This window comes from Maylandia zebra, linkage group LG17 (genome assembly GCF_041146795.1).
Source record: "Maylandia zebra isolate NMK-2024a linkage group LG17, Mzebra_GT3a, whole genome shotgun sequence".
In the NCBI taxonomy this organism is placed as follows: domain Eukaryota; kingdom Metazoa; phylum Chordata; class Actinopteri; order Cichliformes; family Cichlidae; genus Maylandia; species Maylandia zebra.
This window is the reverse complement of record NC_135183.1, coordinates 23,237,020-23,256,357: the sequence shown is the minus strand read 5'-3', so window position 1 is coordinate 23,256,357 and position 19,338 is coordinate 23,237,020. Positions and strand designations below refer to the sequence as shown.

General features: G+C 38.6%; 1 protein-coding gene across 1 annotated transcript; it reads left to right on the top strand.

Moving 5' to 3' along the window:
- Positions 1–301: 301 nt before the first annotated feature.
- LOC143413283 (uncharacterized) lies at positions 302–17,689 on the top strand. Its single transcript, XM_076876068.1, has 3 exons — positions 302–432; positions 16,831–16,995; positions 17,073–17,689. The coding sequence occupies exons 1-3, from the start codon at positions 421–423 to the stop codon at positions 17,238–17,240; spliced, it is 345 nt and encodes a 114-aa protein (XP_076732183.1). The 5' UTR covers positions 302–420; the 3' UTR covers positions 17,241–17,689.
- The last annotated feature ends 1,649 nt before the right edge of the window (positions 17,690–19,338 follow it).

Here is a 19,338-nt window from a genome sequence, read left to right as displayed (position 1 = left end):
TGGCATTTTTGATTAAAAATCTACTCAAACAGTTAATTGTCATATATATATATATATATATATATATATATATGTATTAGGGGTGCAACGATATTCGTATCGATATTGAACCGTTCGATACAGTGCCTTCGGTTCGGTACGCATATGTATCGAACAATACAACATTTGTAATTTATTTTATCAACTTTCCTTCTGACGATGCTGTCTGTGTTGAGCGCTCAGTGAATCTGTGTTCGACTACTCCGCCTAGGCTGCACTGTCGAGCGCAGATCCACTGAGCGCTCAACACAGACAGCATAGTCAGAAGGACGAGCGCAGGGCAAGCTAGCGAGACAGAAGTTAAGCTCTCCTTGCAAGATGGACCTCCCCCACCCTCATTCAGATCTGGCGTTTGGAATTATTTTGGTTTTCATGTGACGTATGACCCTGAAGGTAAGCGAGTCATGGACTAAAGTAAAACAGTATGTTGGATGTGCCATGCAATGCTTAATTACATTGGTGTGAACTAGTGTGTTAGCGCAGTTAGCTCGTTAACGTGTTGGCCGTCTAGCCCCATGCACGGGGCGATCGGCGGTAGCTCGTTAACGGAGATTTGCCGTGTTGTGGCGTTAAGGTCATTTCAACGAGATTAACCTGAAAGCACTAGTGGGAACACAACGAATATGACTGCACATTTATGCCGACATCATCCTAGTGCAAAGACAAAAACAACAAGCATGCTACTAACTTTAGCCGAGTCATTTAGACAGCTGTTAGCACATGATTCTCCTTATGCTGCTGAGAATATAGCCCAGAAGAAGCGGATAGTATAGCTTTTATTTTGGAAAGAGACATTTCTCTGTAATAAACTCTCTTTTCCAAAGATGAGTGATTCCTCAATCAGATACAGGGCTTGCAAAATCGCTAGCCCGACGTCCCGGAGCTAGCGATCTTTCCAGTCGGGCTACAAAAATCTCTCTGCCCTGCCCGTCGGGCTATTGTAGGAAAAATATATGTCAATGCTTTTGCATTCTTTCAGAAATGTAGCTGGGTAATTATGTCATTGGCATCGGTGAGCCACTGTCAATATGTGACATATTGAAATCGTGTTTGAATTTGCGCTTGTTTTTGTGCTTTCACTTTGCAATCCTGCGAACTGTGTATAGAGAGCGACAGCACTGATCTGTGAGTGATGATAATTTGTGCACCAATTCCTCTGACATCGTCTTATTAATCGTTAGCTTACTATGCAAACATGACAAGTGAAATCTCCCGCAGCAAGCTTAAACATGTGAAAGGTTGATCGCGCAGAGAATCGCTGAGCTTATGTGAGTCCGTGTGTAAAAGTAGCAGTATATATATTTTAGTTCTGCTGAGCCAAATAAGACAGGTCAGGGTGAAGAAGTGACAGCCAAAGAAAAGCTTACCACAAAACGGAGAAGTTATGACAAATCAGACTATAAGGCAAAAAGAAAGTGCAGCTTTATGGTTTCATGGACAAAAGAATTTCTGTGGCTGCAATATGACGAGCTAAATAACCAGGGCTGCACATAAGTGGTCCGCAGGTGCGCATTCGCTGTCAAAATAAAAAACGCGCACAAGGGTTAGGGTTAAATTTAAAAACTGTACTTTTGAGTTAACATATATATTTATAATTTTAATAAATGACAAATTAAAAAGGCATGAACATTTTTTTGTATCGAAAAAATATCGAACCGTGACACCAAAGTATCGAACCGAACCGAACCGTGAATTTTGTGTATCGTTGCACCCCTAATATATATATATGGTCCAGGATTCTAATAATTTATGTTACTATCTCCTCAGCATAGAAAGGTGAAGCCGAAACCTGACTCTTTTAAACCTGCCATTCTTTTTAACGACACACAGGAGGTGAAAGTCTTGGATGCAAAAAGACTTTCAGTGAAACAACCACTGGACTTGACTTCGGTAAACAATTTTCTTCTTTTTGAGACCAGAGGAGTCGCCTCCTGCTGACATTAAAAACAACGCAGGTTTAAGACACTGCTGTCACCAAAGCCAATGCCATCTCTCACAGTTTTAAAGAAATGGAGACACTTAATTCCCTTTGCGCATGCAAATGCAAGTCTGAAGTTTTTGTGTAATCTGTCTGTAAAGCTTTGCTACTCATTGGATCAAGTCTTTATTTGATTTCTGAAACCACGATATGATTCTGTGATTAGATTAGAATCAAAAACCAGAAAAAAAACAGAATCCTCAAAATAATTCCCAATTTACACGAGGACATCTTTAACCTAGGTAATTTATTTTGCTGATAAAGCTGATATTTACCGTATTTACAATAACCACAATTAGGTAAACGTACTGGTTTTTCTCAGTACAAAAGCTCTGCAGTAACAAGCCATGCCTTTTAATTTTCTTTCTTTCACCCAAACCTTGGGAGTTCATATTGAATTTGTGACAAGCAAATGTTCGAATTACTGCTTTAAAATAGACCCTATGTTTTAGCATCTTAATATGCCTTTATTTAGAATTTAAATATGTTTTACAGGTTTCTGATAATTCCTGCCATTTACGAAACAGTTAGGATTCTAGTCAGTGAAAACTCTTTCTGACCACAGGGTCTGATTTGCTGCACTTGCTGAACTTTACCTGAATGTGCTGAAAATGAATTCAGTAAAATGAGTGCAGCTATTATACTTGATTGCATAACCGAGGCTGAAACAGGCTGAGACTGCTGATTAATGCGCTCCCAGAGATCCTATTTACACGTCTCGTACGGCTTGAATACAATGCTGATGAGTCACAAATGGTTGGGACGGCCGTGTTTGCAGGAATACATGAGGATAATTATGCAGAGGCTGGCTTTGAAAGCCCAGCTCATCTTCAGACTGTGGAGCCCCGCAGGAGGTGAAGAAAATCACAAGAACAGCCGAAATGCAATTCAGGTGATATTGTTTACTTTACTCAAGGTGCAAGCTTTGGGTAGTTTGAATGCCACTTTATACTTCGAGTACACAACATTTCTGAGATATATTTTCTCTCCACTGCATTTATCTCACCAAAGTTATTTTCGATTTGACTGAATTGGATCAATGAAAGAAGATGGATGGATGGGTAGATGGATAATCTTGATAAGCTTAACCACTCAAAGAGTGAGAGCACTTAACATAAGCTCTGCCACGTCCCATCAACAGCCCCAAGCCACTGATGGTAACCACACTTGTGATTAACAGCCCACTTCTGACTTAATTCCACAACATTTCTTTGTTTCAGTGAACAACAGGAGTTTTAAAAATTAGGGGAGTTATCTCAGTAGACACAGGGGATTGCAATCTTACATGGTGTCTTATTGTGCAATATCGTGCAAGTGTTGGATTTTTATGCAATGAATTTTATAGCCACTCTTGCTAACAGCGTTTTGATCATTGGAACAATGTGCTGCAGATGTGACAGGATAATGCTTATTTTTGATTCAGTGTCACTTTGAGGGTGAAAAGAAAAGAAAGACAATTTTTCTGGAGGGAATTTATGTTGGAGTGCCTTTCTGAAAATGCAGTCATTGTGACAGTGGAAGTTAAGAGAGAATGCTGGTACTTTAAAAAGGATTTTATGTCATAAATAAATATTCTACATAATTAACTTTGTACACAATCTCCAGTCAGAGGGTCTTATTATTGTTATTATTATTATTATTTTATAATTTTTTCATACTTTTATGAACAAAGAGAATGTAACATTAAAAAAAATGTAATGCCTCATTTCAACATCTTTAAAATAACAATTAAACTTTACTTGTAATTCTTTGCACCAATACATAAAATATATAATAAAACACGTTTACTTTAGTAATATAGCAAGTATAAAAAATATACTAAATATAACTATAAAACTATTCTGGATAGGTACAGATTTATTTAAAACGACGTATTACTTTACATGGTTTTGATAGTTTAAGAATAAATGGTTTTACTCTACTTTGGGCAACTTGTGTTAGCATCCTAGCTTGTTTAACATTCTTGCATTAGCATGTTGAACAAAATTTAAAACCTAATTAGCAAAACCCAAATTTTACAATCAATTATAAAACTACTAAATCTGACACTTTAAATGCATCTCTGATTTTTAGTAGTGGACGTGACTGATTGACATGCTAATACAAGGACGATAGCATTAACATGTCAGCATGTAAAGTGCACCTGAAAAATGTACAAATCTGTTTTGTGCTCTGTAATGATGAGCAGATTTCAGCATGTTTGCAGCCCAGTGCTAAAAATTGTTTTAGTATACATAGCTAACATAACACCTGTGCATGGGATAAATTTGGTAGCTAAATCTAACTTAAGAGTAGAGGGTAAACTTCATTAGGGCTTCAAATTGTGCATTATAGGTGGTATAATTTTAGTAAAAGATATAAGCTATTTTGTCTTGTTCAGTGTCAGGCCAATCAAAAACATGGTAAGGGGTCAATTCTCCTGTTTTGGGGTTTTTTGTTTTGTTTATTGTACATTTTGAGCCATTTTTTTCTTGCCAAACTTAGTCTTGTCAGCCATATCATAATACAACCTCTGGTTGCTGGGGGAAAATGTGTACTCCTGAGCCAACAAGTCAAGTGGTTCCTGGAGCTTGCTGACTTTTGCTCAAATCAGTTGCAAAAATGTACTTCACCAAAATCCTCCATTGCTTCCTTCTATTTTACATGCATGTCTACAAATCCTTGGTAGCTAGAAGCCAAGCGGCAATTCAACATGACAATGTACGACGCAAACTATTGTTTTACATCAGTGCTACAGCCGGAAAAGGCAAACCTTCCCCATTTCCAGTTTGTGTTGCATATTTAACAGTTTCAGTACAGCTTGGGAAGTATCTGTACAGTGTTTGTAGAGAAGTCCGTCACTTTCATTCAAACTACAACCGTAGCAATGTTCTAGTGACAAAAACAGTGACACAAAGAAGTTTTTACCAGTTGACAGAGAAAAACAAGCAATTTCCAAGAAACATTTGCCAAACACTTGAGGAATATAGGTTTTTCCCTAGCGGCAGTGATTACCAGAGGGTCACTGACAAGTCTGTTGGCATGGTTTATAAATCATTTGGAAATCACTTTTCCTGAAACTGCCCTGTGGGAGGCCTGTGTGACTGGGTTCTAATTCACCTGATTGTACACTGTCACCCTGATTGTCACACATCTACTATGGCAAACAAGTTAACATTGCGTGGTTAGTGATCACATTTCTGCAAAAGATGCCCTTTACTAACCAAGCTAGCTAGTTGGGGCTAGCATTAGCTGGTAAATTCCAGTTCTACCTTATGTCCAAATCAAGGTGTGACAGAACTGAAAAAGAGTTCAGAAACTGCAGGGTGGCCTTTCTGGATAGTTTCCACATTTATAACAACTCTGAGTGGGGTGAACTTTTTTTCCCTAACCTATCCAACTGAATAATTGAGTCAAGGATGTCGGTGTCTGGTATGCCTCATCCACTGCTTCGAGTCATTAAACTGGACCTCCTCACTATGTCTGTGCTTTTGGAGCCATTTGGAACATTCTTAATGCCTCATCTGACAAAGAATATGGTTTGCTGTGTGGTACAGATCATCAAAGTTTTTTCTTCAATTTTGGTAAGTCAAATTCTAATATTTGATTAGTCTTTTACTCAGCCCTGATTAGCAGATATGTATGTCTCTGCATTGCACCTGTAAACTCAATGAATGCAGCTTGGTAACAAAGATGCTAGATAACTTAGCAACTCCCCCCTTTCATCAAGTCCACGTGAACAAAAAAAAGGTTCAGATTAACATGTAGATTAATGTAAATTAACAGCTACTGTATGTTGCACAGAGTTACCACTGAAGAATGCAAAGACCGAATGGCAAATTTAATGTTCACATATCAGATATGCCTTATATCAGGAGCAGACAGTCATCTATGAGTCTGGAAATACACAAGCACTTAGCTTCCTAGGTGGTCACAATATTTCTAATAAAATGTTTTACCACTTTTGAAGGAATAATGTGGCAGAGGGGATTAATGTGAAATTAACTGATGAGACAGCTAATATTTGAGTTTCTGGCATGGGGTCAGGCATTAATTCGGTTTGAAGCTGTTCAGTATCATAAGTTTGTTCATCAAGATTTCACACAATTCTGTAGAGAAGCAGATTTAAGTAGAATTCACTGAAATAAACTGATTTTGGTGTAAAAAAACAAACAAACAAAAGTATTTTCATCACATCAGGTTGATGGTAGTTGTTGTCTGTGTGCTGCAAAACGACTACCATCAAGTGCTGTCATTGGAGGCAACTGGACTTCTTTTATGTTTGTGAAGATGTTTCCCCTTTTATCCAATGAGCTTCTTCAGATTCGATGGAGGTTCGCAGGTATTTAACCCCAATCGGAGTCCTGTCTGAGGTGGTCCCCTGACAGAAAAAGAGGAATTGTTCTTTTGCAGAACCATATGCATTTGTGTATACTTACTTGACTTTTGCTGGGTATTTCTTTTTTATTTACCCAAATCATATACCCTTTATCTTGGAAAATTGTTAAATGTTTCTCGGTTTGCATTTTAATTTTCTGGTAGTTTAATCATCGGTCTTGTTTGAAATACTCTGGAGAATCTCCCACTCTGTGGATTTGGATTTACAGAACATGCTGCCTCACCACTGATGACTTGGTTTGATTAACATCCCTGCTTTGCTCTGTGAAGTAAATACTTGTGGGTCATTCCTGCTGTGCTACTAGAGCCTGCAGGGATGTGTTTTCATCCCCTCACCAGATGGAGGGGATGATATAAAGCGGGAAGAGATGCTATTGATAGAGATGAGGGAAACATGATGGAGAAAGCTATTTCTAGTGGCAGGCAAAGTAAATAATGTTTTCTTTTCTGCAGTAGTCTTGCTGCTGGTGTGGGAGTGAACAGTCTGTGATGAGGATGATGGTCTGGCTAGAGGAGTGGGCTGTCAGCCTTTATCAAAGGTCTGCGACAAAAGCAAAGCCCTCCTGCCCACTCTAACCTTCCACAGTTTCTAATCATGTGAAGAGGAGCAGAAATCAAAAAGTGTGTTTATATGAGATAAAAACAACTCGATACCATGTCTGGGCAAAAGATAAGTCACACGCTTTGACTGTAATGGTAGCATGGCTTCACCCTGGCATTGTTTCGATAACCTTACACTATAACACAACAAAACAGTCGCCTTCATTGTAAAGGATCTGCCTTACTGCTGCAACCAATACAATGCTAAAGATGCAACTTTTATTTTGAAAGCAAACGGCCTCTGTCTCTACTTTGCGTCACAGTTTCACTAACGATCGTCTTCTGTGCAAACTACAGGTGACCATGGCAACCTAACCTACCTATTTAGGAGAAAGGAGATAGCAGAGTGGTACAGTCTATGTTTTTAGGGGAAATTACTGAAAAAGAAATCATAGCTATTGTAGCAAAATCTAAAAACAAGACATCCACTGACTGTGATGGGTTAGACATGGTCATTGTAAAAAAGATCTTGGATTGTATAATCAAACCTCTCTGTTATATTTTTAATCTCTCATTTTATTCAGGTGTATTTCCTGACTGAATGACAGTGGCAAAAGTTGTCCCCCTTTATAAATCAGGAGACAGACATAGTTTTAATAATTATAGACCAGTATCATTGCTATCACAGTTTTCTAAAGTGCTTGAAAAACTCTTTGCACAAAGATTTGATAGTTTCATTGAAAAACATCAACTGTTAAGTGAAAGTCATTACGGATTTCGATGGAACAGATCAACAGCAATAGCATTAATGACTACTATTGAAGGCATTTCATCAGCAACACATAATAAATATACTATAGGGTATTCATTGATTTAAAAAAAAAAAGCTTTTGACACTCTGCAACACTCCATCTTGATTTCTAATTTAAGTACTTATGGTGTGAGAGGAATAGTATTGAACTGGTTAAGCAGTTATTTAGATAATAGGTTTCAGTATGTGCAGTGTTTAGGCAATTCATCTGATAGAATGAAAATAGAAGGTGGGGTCCCTCAAGGTTCTGTTTTAGGACCAAAACTTTTTAATTTATATATAAACGACATTTGTGATGTGTCAAAAATGTTAAATTTTGTTTTGTTTGCAGACAATACAAATTTTTATTGTTCCGGAGAAAACTTGAAAGAATTGGCTAAAGTTATGGTTATTGAAATGAAAAAAAATTAAAAATGGTTTGATGTAAATAAGTTATCACTAAATTTGAAAAAACAAAGTTTATAATGTTCGGAAACCGTGTAAGGGAGGAAGAGATAGTATTCTCTATAGAGGGAGTGTTAATTGAAAGAGTGACAGAATTCTGTTTTCTGGGTGTAATAGTGGATGACAAGTTAACATGGAAATCTCATATTGAACATGTTAAAAAAAAGTTGGCTAAAAGTATTTATATCCTGGGTAATGTAAGATATATATTAGATTACAAGACAATAAGAATATTATATTTTTCATTGTTTCTACCCTATCTGAGTTATTGTGTTGAAGTATGGGGGAATACATGTGTGACTAATATGAAACCATTACATTTGTTACAGAAGAGAGCGCGTTGAATTATGCATAATGTTAAATATAGAGAACACACTAATAATTTGTTTATAAAATCGAAATTATTAAGACATAGTAAAATTACAGACTTTAACTATTATGTTTAGGGCGAAAAACAAAACACTACCTCTTAAGTTACAAAGTTTATTTGTATTGTGTTCAGAAAATGGAGACGGCAGAAGGAAGTTTTATTTTAAGCATCGGTTTGCTCGAACCACACAAAGGCAAATGTGTCCAACAGTCATAAGCATAAGAAACTGGAATTCTCTCAATGATCATCTTAAGTGTTGTATAAATGTTTCTCAATTTAAAATCTACTATAAGAATAAAATGATAAACCAATATGAAGAAGTTGAAAAGAATAGAATTTAATTGTAGAAAAATGATCCTTTCAGTTTGATATTTAGTGGTATTGCTCATTGTTGAGTATATTTTTCTGTTTGCTTTGTTTTGTTTGGTTTTGTTATGTGCAGAAAATTTTCATAGTGTAATTTTGGTTGCCTACTTATATTATCACAGATAGGGGGCAGGTATCAATAAGAATTTATTCTTCTTCCTGCTCCTTTTCATGCATGGAAACAGTGTTACTTTAATTGAAAGGAAGGTTGTGTATGGGAATGCATTACTGATGTACCATGTGTGAAACAAAAAATAAAATAAAATAATAAAATAAAGGTCTTGCATCTTTAACCCCTTTCTTAAATGCATGTCTTAATTGTTTATGTGTGTGTATGATGTACATGTTTCTATCTGCAGTGTGTGTGTGTGTGTGTGTGTGTGTGTGTGTGTGTGTGCGGGTCATGTCAAGTGTCATGAGTGTGCGCTTTTTGGTGTCAAGTGTGTTGCGCCGGGAGTTTACGCTCTCCTCCTTAGTTCTGCTTTTCTAGTGTATACTTATCCAAGGTGTTCGACTGTTCTTAACGCTGCCCTTTTGCCCCCCCGTAACTTCTGTATATTTCTTAGTATCTCACTTATGCATCTTTTTCCTGTGATGTTACTTCAACTATTCTTGCTCCTAAGGTCACACAGGGGCCTGCTTAAAAGTATAATGTTTAAATAGTACAATGCTAAAAAGTATAATGCTAAAAAGCTATATAATACTATATAATTCCACAGTGGATTATCTCCGGACTGAAGTTTGGTCTGTTTTCAGCATGTTTTTCCTGCCACGCAAGTTTTCCAGAAATCCTTCAGTCAGAACATGGTATGTCATCTTTAGATGGAAACTAGCGAGCTAACTCCCTGCTAACTTTTTACTCCATTAAACTTCATAAATCCTGTTTTTCATGGATTCCTGCATGTTAAACTTTATTGTTACACCTAGGAGAGAGCAGCCACACTGATCATTTTATTAAAAATTTAATGAAAAAATTTAGACAGCTTTAACTCTCAGTGATGCCACAGTATTAGGAGTTTTGACGGAAACAGCTAATGACATCGGACTTAAAAAGCGGATGGGTGGCAACGGGTGGCTGACCAGTCTCTACGCCTGTGTGACTGCCAGTGCATGTCAATAAGAGTTTTTCAACTTGATTAGTTCATTTATCAATACCCGATTAATGATTTAAGTGCTTTCTACAAGTTCTTGAACAGTACATGAGCACAAACAAAAAACTTAAATCAATTCAATTCATCCGCCTCCTTTCTAAGGTCCAGATTACTCTGGCTAATGACTAATTATGCACTAACAGGAAGGGATAACGAGCATTTTCCATCATTATTTTTTCTGTTAATGGCCCAAACCCCACACCCCAGGTGAGACCTGTTGCACTGAATACCTACTGCTCTACATGTATATTGATTCGCTTCTGAAAACATTTATATTTTCCTTTCCTTTCCTTGTTTTTTTTTTTTTTTTACTTTTTTACTTTTTTGCATATTTGTCACACATGATTCACACCATCAAAAACAATTTTAAATTTTAGGCAAAGATACAAAGTGCAGTTTTCAAATTTAATTTTTTATTTTATTAATGTTTTAATTTTTTTAATGTAATACTTGAAAAAAGTTATCTAAACCTATTCTTCAATCGTATGTGAAAAAGTATTTGTTTCTGCTTGTTTAACAAATAATCAAATGTGATTAGCCACATTTTCGGAAAGCTGAGTTCTGTTTAGTTCAGCCACATCCAGGCCTGATTACTGCCAGACCTGTTGCATCAAGAAATCATTAAATACAACCTGTCTGACAAAGTGAAGTAGACTAAAAGAGCTCAAAAAGCAACACATCATGCCATGATCTAAAGATGAGAAACAAAGTCACTGACCTCCATCACTGTAGAAAGGATTACAAAGACATTTCTAAGGATTTGTGACTCCAATGAACCACGCTGAGAGTCAACATCTGCAGATGTAGAAAACTTGGAACAGTGGTGAACCTTCCCAGGAGTGGCTGGCCTACTAAAGAAGAGGTCACTAAAGAACCCAGAACAACATCTAAAGAACTCCAGGCCTCACTTGTTTCAGTTCATGATTTAACAATAAGACAGAGACTGGGCAAAAATGGCATCCATGGGAGAGTTCAAGGAGAAAACCACCGCTGACTCAAAAGAACAGAGAAGCTAATCTTTCATTTTCCAAAAAAACATCTTGATGATCCCCAAGACTTTTGGGGAAATATTCTGTGGACTGATGAGACAAAAGGTGAACTTTTTAGAAGGTTGGTGTCCTGTTACATGTGACATTAAACTAACAGTATTTGGTCAAAAGAACATCACAGCAACAGTCAAAGATTGTGGTGGCAGTGTGATGGTCTGGGGCTGCTTTGCTGCTTCAGAATGACTTGCTGAAATTGATGGAACCATCAATTCTGCTCTCTACCAGAAAATCCTGAAGGAGCATGTTCAACCATCAGTTTGTTTTGTGAAGCTTAAGCTCACTTGGGTGGACCACGTCTATGTCTGAATGGCTCAAAAACAAAATGAAGGTTTTGGAGTGGTCAACTCCAAACTTAAACCTGATTGAGATGTTTTGGCATGACAAAACAGACTGTTCTTGCTGGAAAACCCTCCAGTAGTGATGGCCCGCTTGAAGCTGACGCTCCGGAGCGTGTGTCGAAAAAAACAACACACTGGTTCAGAAGCACTGTGTCGAGGCTTGCTTCGTTTGGCAAAAGTCACGTGACCAGTGACGTCCGAAGCTTCATTACGCACGTAACTGCTTCGGTACCTGATTCAAACAGATATAAGGAAGTGAATCATCCACGGGATTCGTGGAGTGTGTTGATGGTGACAGATAGCGACGAGGTGATCATTCCACTGACAGATATGGAGCCAGCGAGGAAGAGAGGATGTTCTGGCGTGTGGGAATATTTTGAGTTGATTTTGCTCAATTCATTTTATCTGCCGAAGTGAAAAACTTGAAATGTCCAAAATCATGTTTTCATAATGTAAATATCATTACAGCATATGACTTTAGGAACACTTCCATGTGAATTAAAGCTAATGAAGACTACAAAAATGTATTTGACACTATACGTACATTACATTGCTACACAGTTTAGAAAATCATTTTGTTTATTGTTTTTAGGTGATAGTCTGCAGGACCCAGGAATACCTGCATATCTACCAGCTTACAGTGTAGTTCCTGCACTCCACAGCCTCTTCTGTTCCATGCAAGTGGATTTTCTCCAGGGCAGGAGAAACTATTTCTAAGAAAAGAAACAGACTCAGCCAGCGCACAGTAACACTAATCCTCTTGTTAACTGTAAATAACAAAAGGGCTACCTTACATTGATCATGTTTTTACTTTGCAAGTTCTTGATTAGGGGTGGGTTTTGATTATCGCCTTTCTGATTACAATCCATGCTAAATTGAATAAAGTGATATTGATTCATTAAAATCCCGTGTCGATTTGTAAATTAACGTTATTATGCCTGAAACGCCAGCATCTCAGGTTAAACCTCACAACATGTCGTCAAACACCATACAGCTAAAACAGTAACTGGGAGCAGGTTTACGGATTCTGCATACAAACGTGAACACAGAGCGCGGACCCGACGCGTCAGAGTCAGATTTTGATGTGTCGGCGGGTCCGCGCTGTGTTTGCCTCTTTTTTTTTCGCTGGCTTCTGCAGCTGCAGGTTTCATAACTCTCTGTTTACATCTCTAATTAAGTCTCACATGTGTCAGCTTTCTTTTAATAGATACGAAATTATGGATATATACTGTTAAATGATCAGACTTGTAATATTTCTGACTGAGGCAAAACTTTCCAGATTCCAATCAAATTGAATCGGATCCTGTATCGAATCAAAATGATTCTACAAATCAGTGACGATGCAGCCGTACTCGGCTCCCTAAGCATTTTCCCTTTCCAGTTCACAATCAATCCCACCCCTAGGTCAAAAATATGTATAGGACAATTGGCCTAATCTAATATTTTGTATGAACCTGTCCAGCTGTCCAGTGATTAAACGACAAGTAGATGGAGGCAGGACTTCACAGCAGGGGCATACTCCATAATGTGCTGTGCATTATCATATGTATATTATATATATTGCTCACTTATTGTATTTACCAACATCAAGGAGTTATGAGCAAAGAAAGGCCACCATAGTGCATGTTTAAATAGGGAAAGTTTATTGATCAAAATGTATTACGCAAATACGCATTACATTTTTTTCAGCCCCCCAATCGAGAAAACAAAACCAATTACATGTTCAAAGCAACGGAACGGTGGCCCAATATCAGAGAGAACTCCACTCTTGAGTGAGCAGTGATAATTGAGCAGTCCGTTTTATTTTGCAGATTCAAGCTGCTCTTCAAAATTTTCACCACCAGATGTCACCGGAGAGGACTGTGTTGAAAAGCTTCGAGTAATGAACCGTTTTTCAATACAAGCTTCAGTGCTTCGGAAAGCTTCATTTGGCCATCACTACCCTCCAGTGTAGCTGTTACGTCCCGGTACAGGAGACACATGCAAAAATTTGTCACTGAGAGTTTGGATGCCACGGGCAGGTCTGCTGTTGCTGCCAAGGGAACAGCTGTTGGAGAGGGTTTTTAAACCGGCCACTTGATAATGGGAACCAATCAGCAGCTACCAGCTCTCCAATCAGAAAGAGGACCTGCACAGACACTTAAAGGCACAGAACACACATATGGAGCAAAATCCAGACACCTTGATTCAAAATACAGACAGGCCCGTAACAGTAGCTGAATTAAAACTATTCTTTAAAGAAAAGCAGGACAAAATTCCTCCACAGTGATGTGAAAGACTCATTGTCAATTACAAAGGCCTGATTGCAGTTTTTATTTGATTCACTGTAGTGTTTCCAGAATAAGTAACGTTAGAAGTCTCATCATTTAAGTCTATAATCTTGAAAGGACCAGTGGTTAAACTTGGTTTATCTGTTTAATCACATCTCTGCAGTTATTGCTGGAGGCCGGCAGAGGCCAAGATTTATCTGTTGTTACTGTATGTGTGCTGATCCTACACCTGAGCTCACTTTCCAGTAATTTTCTATCAAAGCAATTACAGAGGTGGGTGAGCTAAAAGAGTAGTTACTGTAAGTTTATGATGGCTTTAGAGCCTCGGAGAATTCACTGGTGATGAATAGCGAGCAATCACTTTGAAACACCGTGTTATTATATGCGTGCTTTCAGCCCTCTGGGTGGAGATTTATATTAGTCATTCTCTTGTGTAGATTGGTGCACCCCCTCTGCTGTAATCCCCAGTCGAAAGCTGCCCTCTGAATGGTAAATATGCATATTGTATGGGAAGATGAGACATTGTTTTATGCAGCACTTCTGCTGCTGGCAGAGTCACCGATGCATAAAGCTTATCTTAAAGAACATAAAGTCAGAGCAGACCCTTTGATGTGTCCTCTCTACCATGAGCCAGTGATCAGTTTGTGGTTTATGTTCAAAGCATCTGCTGCAACTGAGACACTGCATTGCCTTTTCGGTAACAATACTTGACTTCTGGTACTTTCCTACTGGAGGTGTTAGCAGCTCAGTGTTGACAGGATGTGGTGTGAAAACTGACTCAAAACAGGGGAGGGGGTGGACTGAGGGAGGTTTTCTTTAAGGTTCGTAGTAATTTTGTGTTCCTGTAATGTCCTTTCCCCAACCGTGTTCTCCGGCTTAGCGGAGCAAGGAGCTGTCACACAAAGCTTTATTTTTGTTACGCTTCGTGTGACAGCTCTCACAATATCAATGCAGTTTGCTTTGTGAGAAAACAGCCAGAAATGAGGCACCCGCCTAATGCAGATGTGTCCCTGAACAAAAACAGTGTTTTGACAGATTTTCTGGGCTGTGCACCTCTAGGTTTCCCAGGTGCCATTAGTTTCTTTTACATGATGCAGTTTTTTCCTGTGCTTGTCACATTGACATCTGTAACACGCAGCATTGTGGGTCTTTGTTTTTTAGTTATACCAAAGGGATAGATGCAAAAATAAGGATTTCACTTGACACTTGCCTTCAACAGTGGGTGCACAAAGACCAGGAAACTAACACCAGAGTCCAATTCAATTCAGTTTTATTTATAGAGCGCCAAATCAAAACAACAGTTGCCTCAAGGCACTTTATACTGTAAAGTAAAGACCCTGCAATAATACAAAGAAAACAGAGAAAACCCAACAATCATATGACCCACTGTGAGTAAGTGTTTTGGCCTTAGTGGGAAGAAAATTTGTTGAACTGATCATTTTCTTGTATTGCACAATGTTGCCCCTAGGCAACAAAAATATTTTGGGGAGGGGGTGTCTGAAATATAAAATTGGTTTTTGTCAATAAAATGGCCCAAAGCGAGTCAGTAAATGATGTTAAGTAATTTTTAGTATGTACTATTAAAATGTGTACAGTAGAGGGTTACATTCGATTCTAGGTTTAACAGGGAACATGAACAATAAAGGGAGAATGAAGAAAAGACGTTATTGGGAGAAATATGCTCTCTCTTTCCAGTCTTGTTAGTACTCTAGCTGCAGCATTTTGGATCAACTGAAGGCTTTTCTTTGATGGGAAAAGCTGTTCATCAACGGTGATATGTAGACCAGGGTTGTAGCACGTGATGCAGTTGGTGACAAATGATCCCCACACACTGGAAATTGCAGCGAACTTATCAGTCTTTGCTCGATCACTGCGGGTGGACTTGTCATCAAAGCGTAGGTGTTGCATGATGTCTTGGAAGCGGTTTCGTGCCATAGTTCCAATTATCTGTGGGTTTCCCAGGTTTGCCCACCAGCAGTCATTTAGAGATGGAACCCTGTTAATCCCCCGCAAGATGACATTTGCAATAAATGCCATTAGTTCAGGGAGGTCCATGAACCAATGAACATGCTCCATGCACCACTCAGCAGGCCATTTGTAAATATGTGTACAAATGGTTGGTTTTTTTGTACTGTTTTTATCAATAAATCTCAGCAACAAAGGACATACACCCATGTGTGTTGATTTCTCCCTAAGATGGCAAACTGAAACACTCCAAGTTGGTGACTTTTGGAGATTTATTTCCCTGGATGATTGAGAATGCATCAAGATGAAACACAAAAGGAAGTGCACAGCTTTTAGCAGCTCCCCCACGCCCTCAATCACACACCCCCACTCCCCTCCCTCCAGAATTCCCAGATAACGACCCAATTTACATATGAATGACTAGCCAATTTAGCTTCCACTTGGCTGAAGCTAAAGCCTAGCTAAAAGCCATTTGGCTGCTCTCCGGGTTTTAAAGGTAGAAAACGCCAAATGGCGATCCGTGGGGGTTTAAGTGATAGTGCATCTGCAGGTAAATGAACATCAAATCTCTAAGACAGACTGAAATCTGTATATTTATCACCCTTATGATAAAACCCATGTCAGCCATTGGTTTATGGACTTTGTATTTTGAAGCCTCAACATTTGCATTATTGCTGTTGCTATGTTGGGACCATATTAGGATGAGGGATCAGAATCTGGAGTCATGCACACTATTATTTCATTTAGTGTGTATCCATAAGATTCGTACAGCAGATCCAAGTTGTGCCTTGAAAACAGGAAAGTCGTCTGCATAGAGGAGAACTGTAATAGCAGGCTTGTACAAAGTGAGGCTTTGTGCTCACATTTGCTGCAAACACTCATTTTACCCTGTTTTGATGCAGATTTCACTTGAAATCAGGCAAGAACTGGACTTATTTTTTACAATGTGTTCTTGTGAATTGATTGTGTATAGCATTTGTTTGATTGATTTGACTTTCTGCAAGACAACAGTCGTCCACTGGCCAAAACAATTTTCCAAATACCTCCACGTGATCTAGCCTGGATTTAGAAAAGAATAGCAAAAAAAATCTGCACCTCCTGCTTCAGATGCAATTTGTGTTTGTGTGTTCAGAGGCAGCGGCGAGAGGGGAGACCTCGGGTCATCCAGCTGGAGAGCCTGACCAGGAGGAGTCGAACATTAACTCAGCTCTTCCAGGGCACCCTGCAGACTCGGCTGTTGGCATCGACGAGGGATGACGTGAACGCCAAACTGGAGTCCATCACAGGTCAACTGCAGGTATGCGAGTCAGACCTTCTGAGGAGGGTTTCACTTTTCTCTCTTCTTTATAATTGACTCTTTTCTCTCTCTTTCAGCTCCTTGTCTCAGAGTGGGAGGGATTTGAAGCTCAAAGGGAGGAACTTGTCATTTGTTTGGCTGATATGGATGTCCGCCTGAGTGAGGTTGACCAGCTGACAGGAAACACCAGTGAAAAACTGAAACAACTGCAGGTGTGGGCTTGTTTTGATATGACATATATTTGATATGAAACATACGTCAGAGACATTGTCCTAAACTGGACTAACAAAGGACCATGAGTACAACATGAAAAGTACATTACATAGCGTAAGGCTGAAGTTCATTGATCATTTTAATCATAAACTTGTTGTTGAAATGTTTTTACTGAACATGCAAACATCTGCTGATGAAAATGTGTTGATTTATTGGTCTGTTATGAAGCTATTGCTATTTCTAATGTGTTTTATCACTTTCTGATGTTTTATTAATTAAACAATACATGTATTATTTGTTGTGTTATCTGTAGCTATAGTATTTATATATATTTATTTATAGTATAGCAAATATATTTAATTATTACTGTTTAAAACACTAATATGTGACATGTATTAGTAGTGATGTTGTGCTGAGGGTTAAAATGCCTTTTTGTCTTTTGGTAACTACAAAATGACAATAAACCATTAATATATGTCTATGCTGTGCTCGTATTTATTTTACCCTACTCAAATTCAATTTATGATGCATTTTATTTTGAAAGATTTAAAATGGTTTTTTAAAGAACCACTCAAAAAAGGTTCTTTAAAATGGTTCTTTTAAAGAACCATTTTTAAAAAGGTTCTTTGAAAAACCATTAAAGGTGCCCCAAAGAACCATTTCTTGATGGTTCTTTGGGGCACCTTTAAAGGTTCTTCAATGAACCACTGAAAGAAATGGTTCTTCAAAGAACCATTGTTTGAAAGGTTCTTTGTGGCACCAAAAAGGGTTCTTCTATGGCATCAGTCTAAAGAACCACTTTTGGTTCCAGTTGGCACCTTTATTTTTCTGAGTGTGAGATAGGATGGTTCTCATTTTAGAGCTGTTGCACAAATGTAAAAAATCTGTCCTACATATTTGTTTAATATGGACACTGAAGGACATATGCTTGTCAAAAAAGACTCCCTCACAGTGCTACTGGAGGCCATCAGTCCCTGCACCAGCCCTCAGCTGCTTGCCTGCAGCTGGCCCTGAGGCTCCCTCCGTAGCCTCTTTCTATCAGTTCTCTTTCTGCATCTACCTCTTTTTCTAGAGGAAGACAGAGCTAGTCCATATTTGGAACCCTGTGCTTCATCTGTAAGAAAAAATATATAAGGAGAGATTCATCAGGGCATGAATCAAAAGCTATTTAGTTAAAACCAAAAACTGTCATTGAAGACAAAGCTTTAGCTGCATTAACATTTAGGAAGTTTTTATTACACTCAGCTATGCAATGACTTTGAATGCTTCTCCTCTTCTGTTTGTGTGTGACTAAATAGGACGAGATGAACCCACAGGCACACCTGTAAAACAAAAAAACGTCTGTGATATCTGACATGTTATCAGCTCTTCTTTTAATTGTATCATCAGACGGAGGGACCAAGCTTTTTTTCTTTTCTTTGGAGTAAGCTCCACTAGCATGTAGCTTGTCCCATGGCCTTATCAGATACTTTCACGCAGTCTAGAAAAGGGTTTGGCTCAGATTCAACAGTCTAAAGAGTAAGGCCAAGTTATATGCAACTTCCTGTACCAGCATGTTAGCATGAGTACGTTCAGGCTGAGGGCCTTTAACAACAGTTTCTCTTCTCCTTACATGGTCCATACTTTTAAGGATATAAAATTTGCCTCCATGTTGGTCAATGAGAGTCTACAAAGTATTTTTAGAGTAATGTGCTCATGATTTGTGTGTTGCAACAATAAATTCCAAGGCACATGTAGACCTGCCCCACAACACAACCTCATTAACATCCATCACCCATCCAACCATTATCTGCTGTGTATCTGGTCTGGTCACAGTTCACCTTCCTGATCACCTCCTCCAGCTCCTTCGGGGAAACACCAAGGCATTCCCAAGCCAGCTGAGAGATATAATCTTCCCAGTATGTCCTGAGTATAGCCCTTCTCCCAGTAGTACGTGTTCAAAACACCCAGCAGGCTTCCTAGTCAGAGGCCTGAACCATCTTAGCTGGCTTCTTTCCATGTAGAGGAGTAGCGGCTCTACTACGAAGCTTTTCTGAATGATCGAGCTCCTCGTTTTATTCTTAAATGAAATAAAAGGCCAGCCTATCTGCTATTTCATTGGTGTTGGTCACTCCAAAACCTTCATTTTGT

Coding starts and splice junctions, on each gene's coding strand:
- LOC143413283 (XM_076876068.1), top strand. Junction 16,996..17,072: donor CCATCACAGGTCAACTGCAG/GTATGCGAGTCA, acceptor TCTCTCTTTCAG/CTCCTTGTCTCAGAGTGGGA.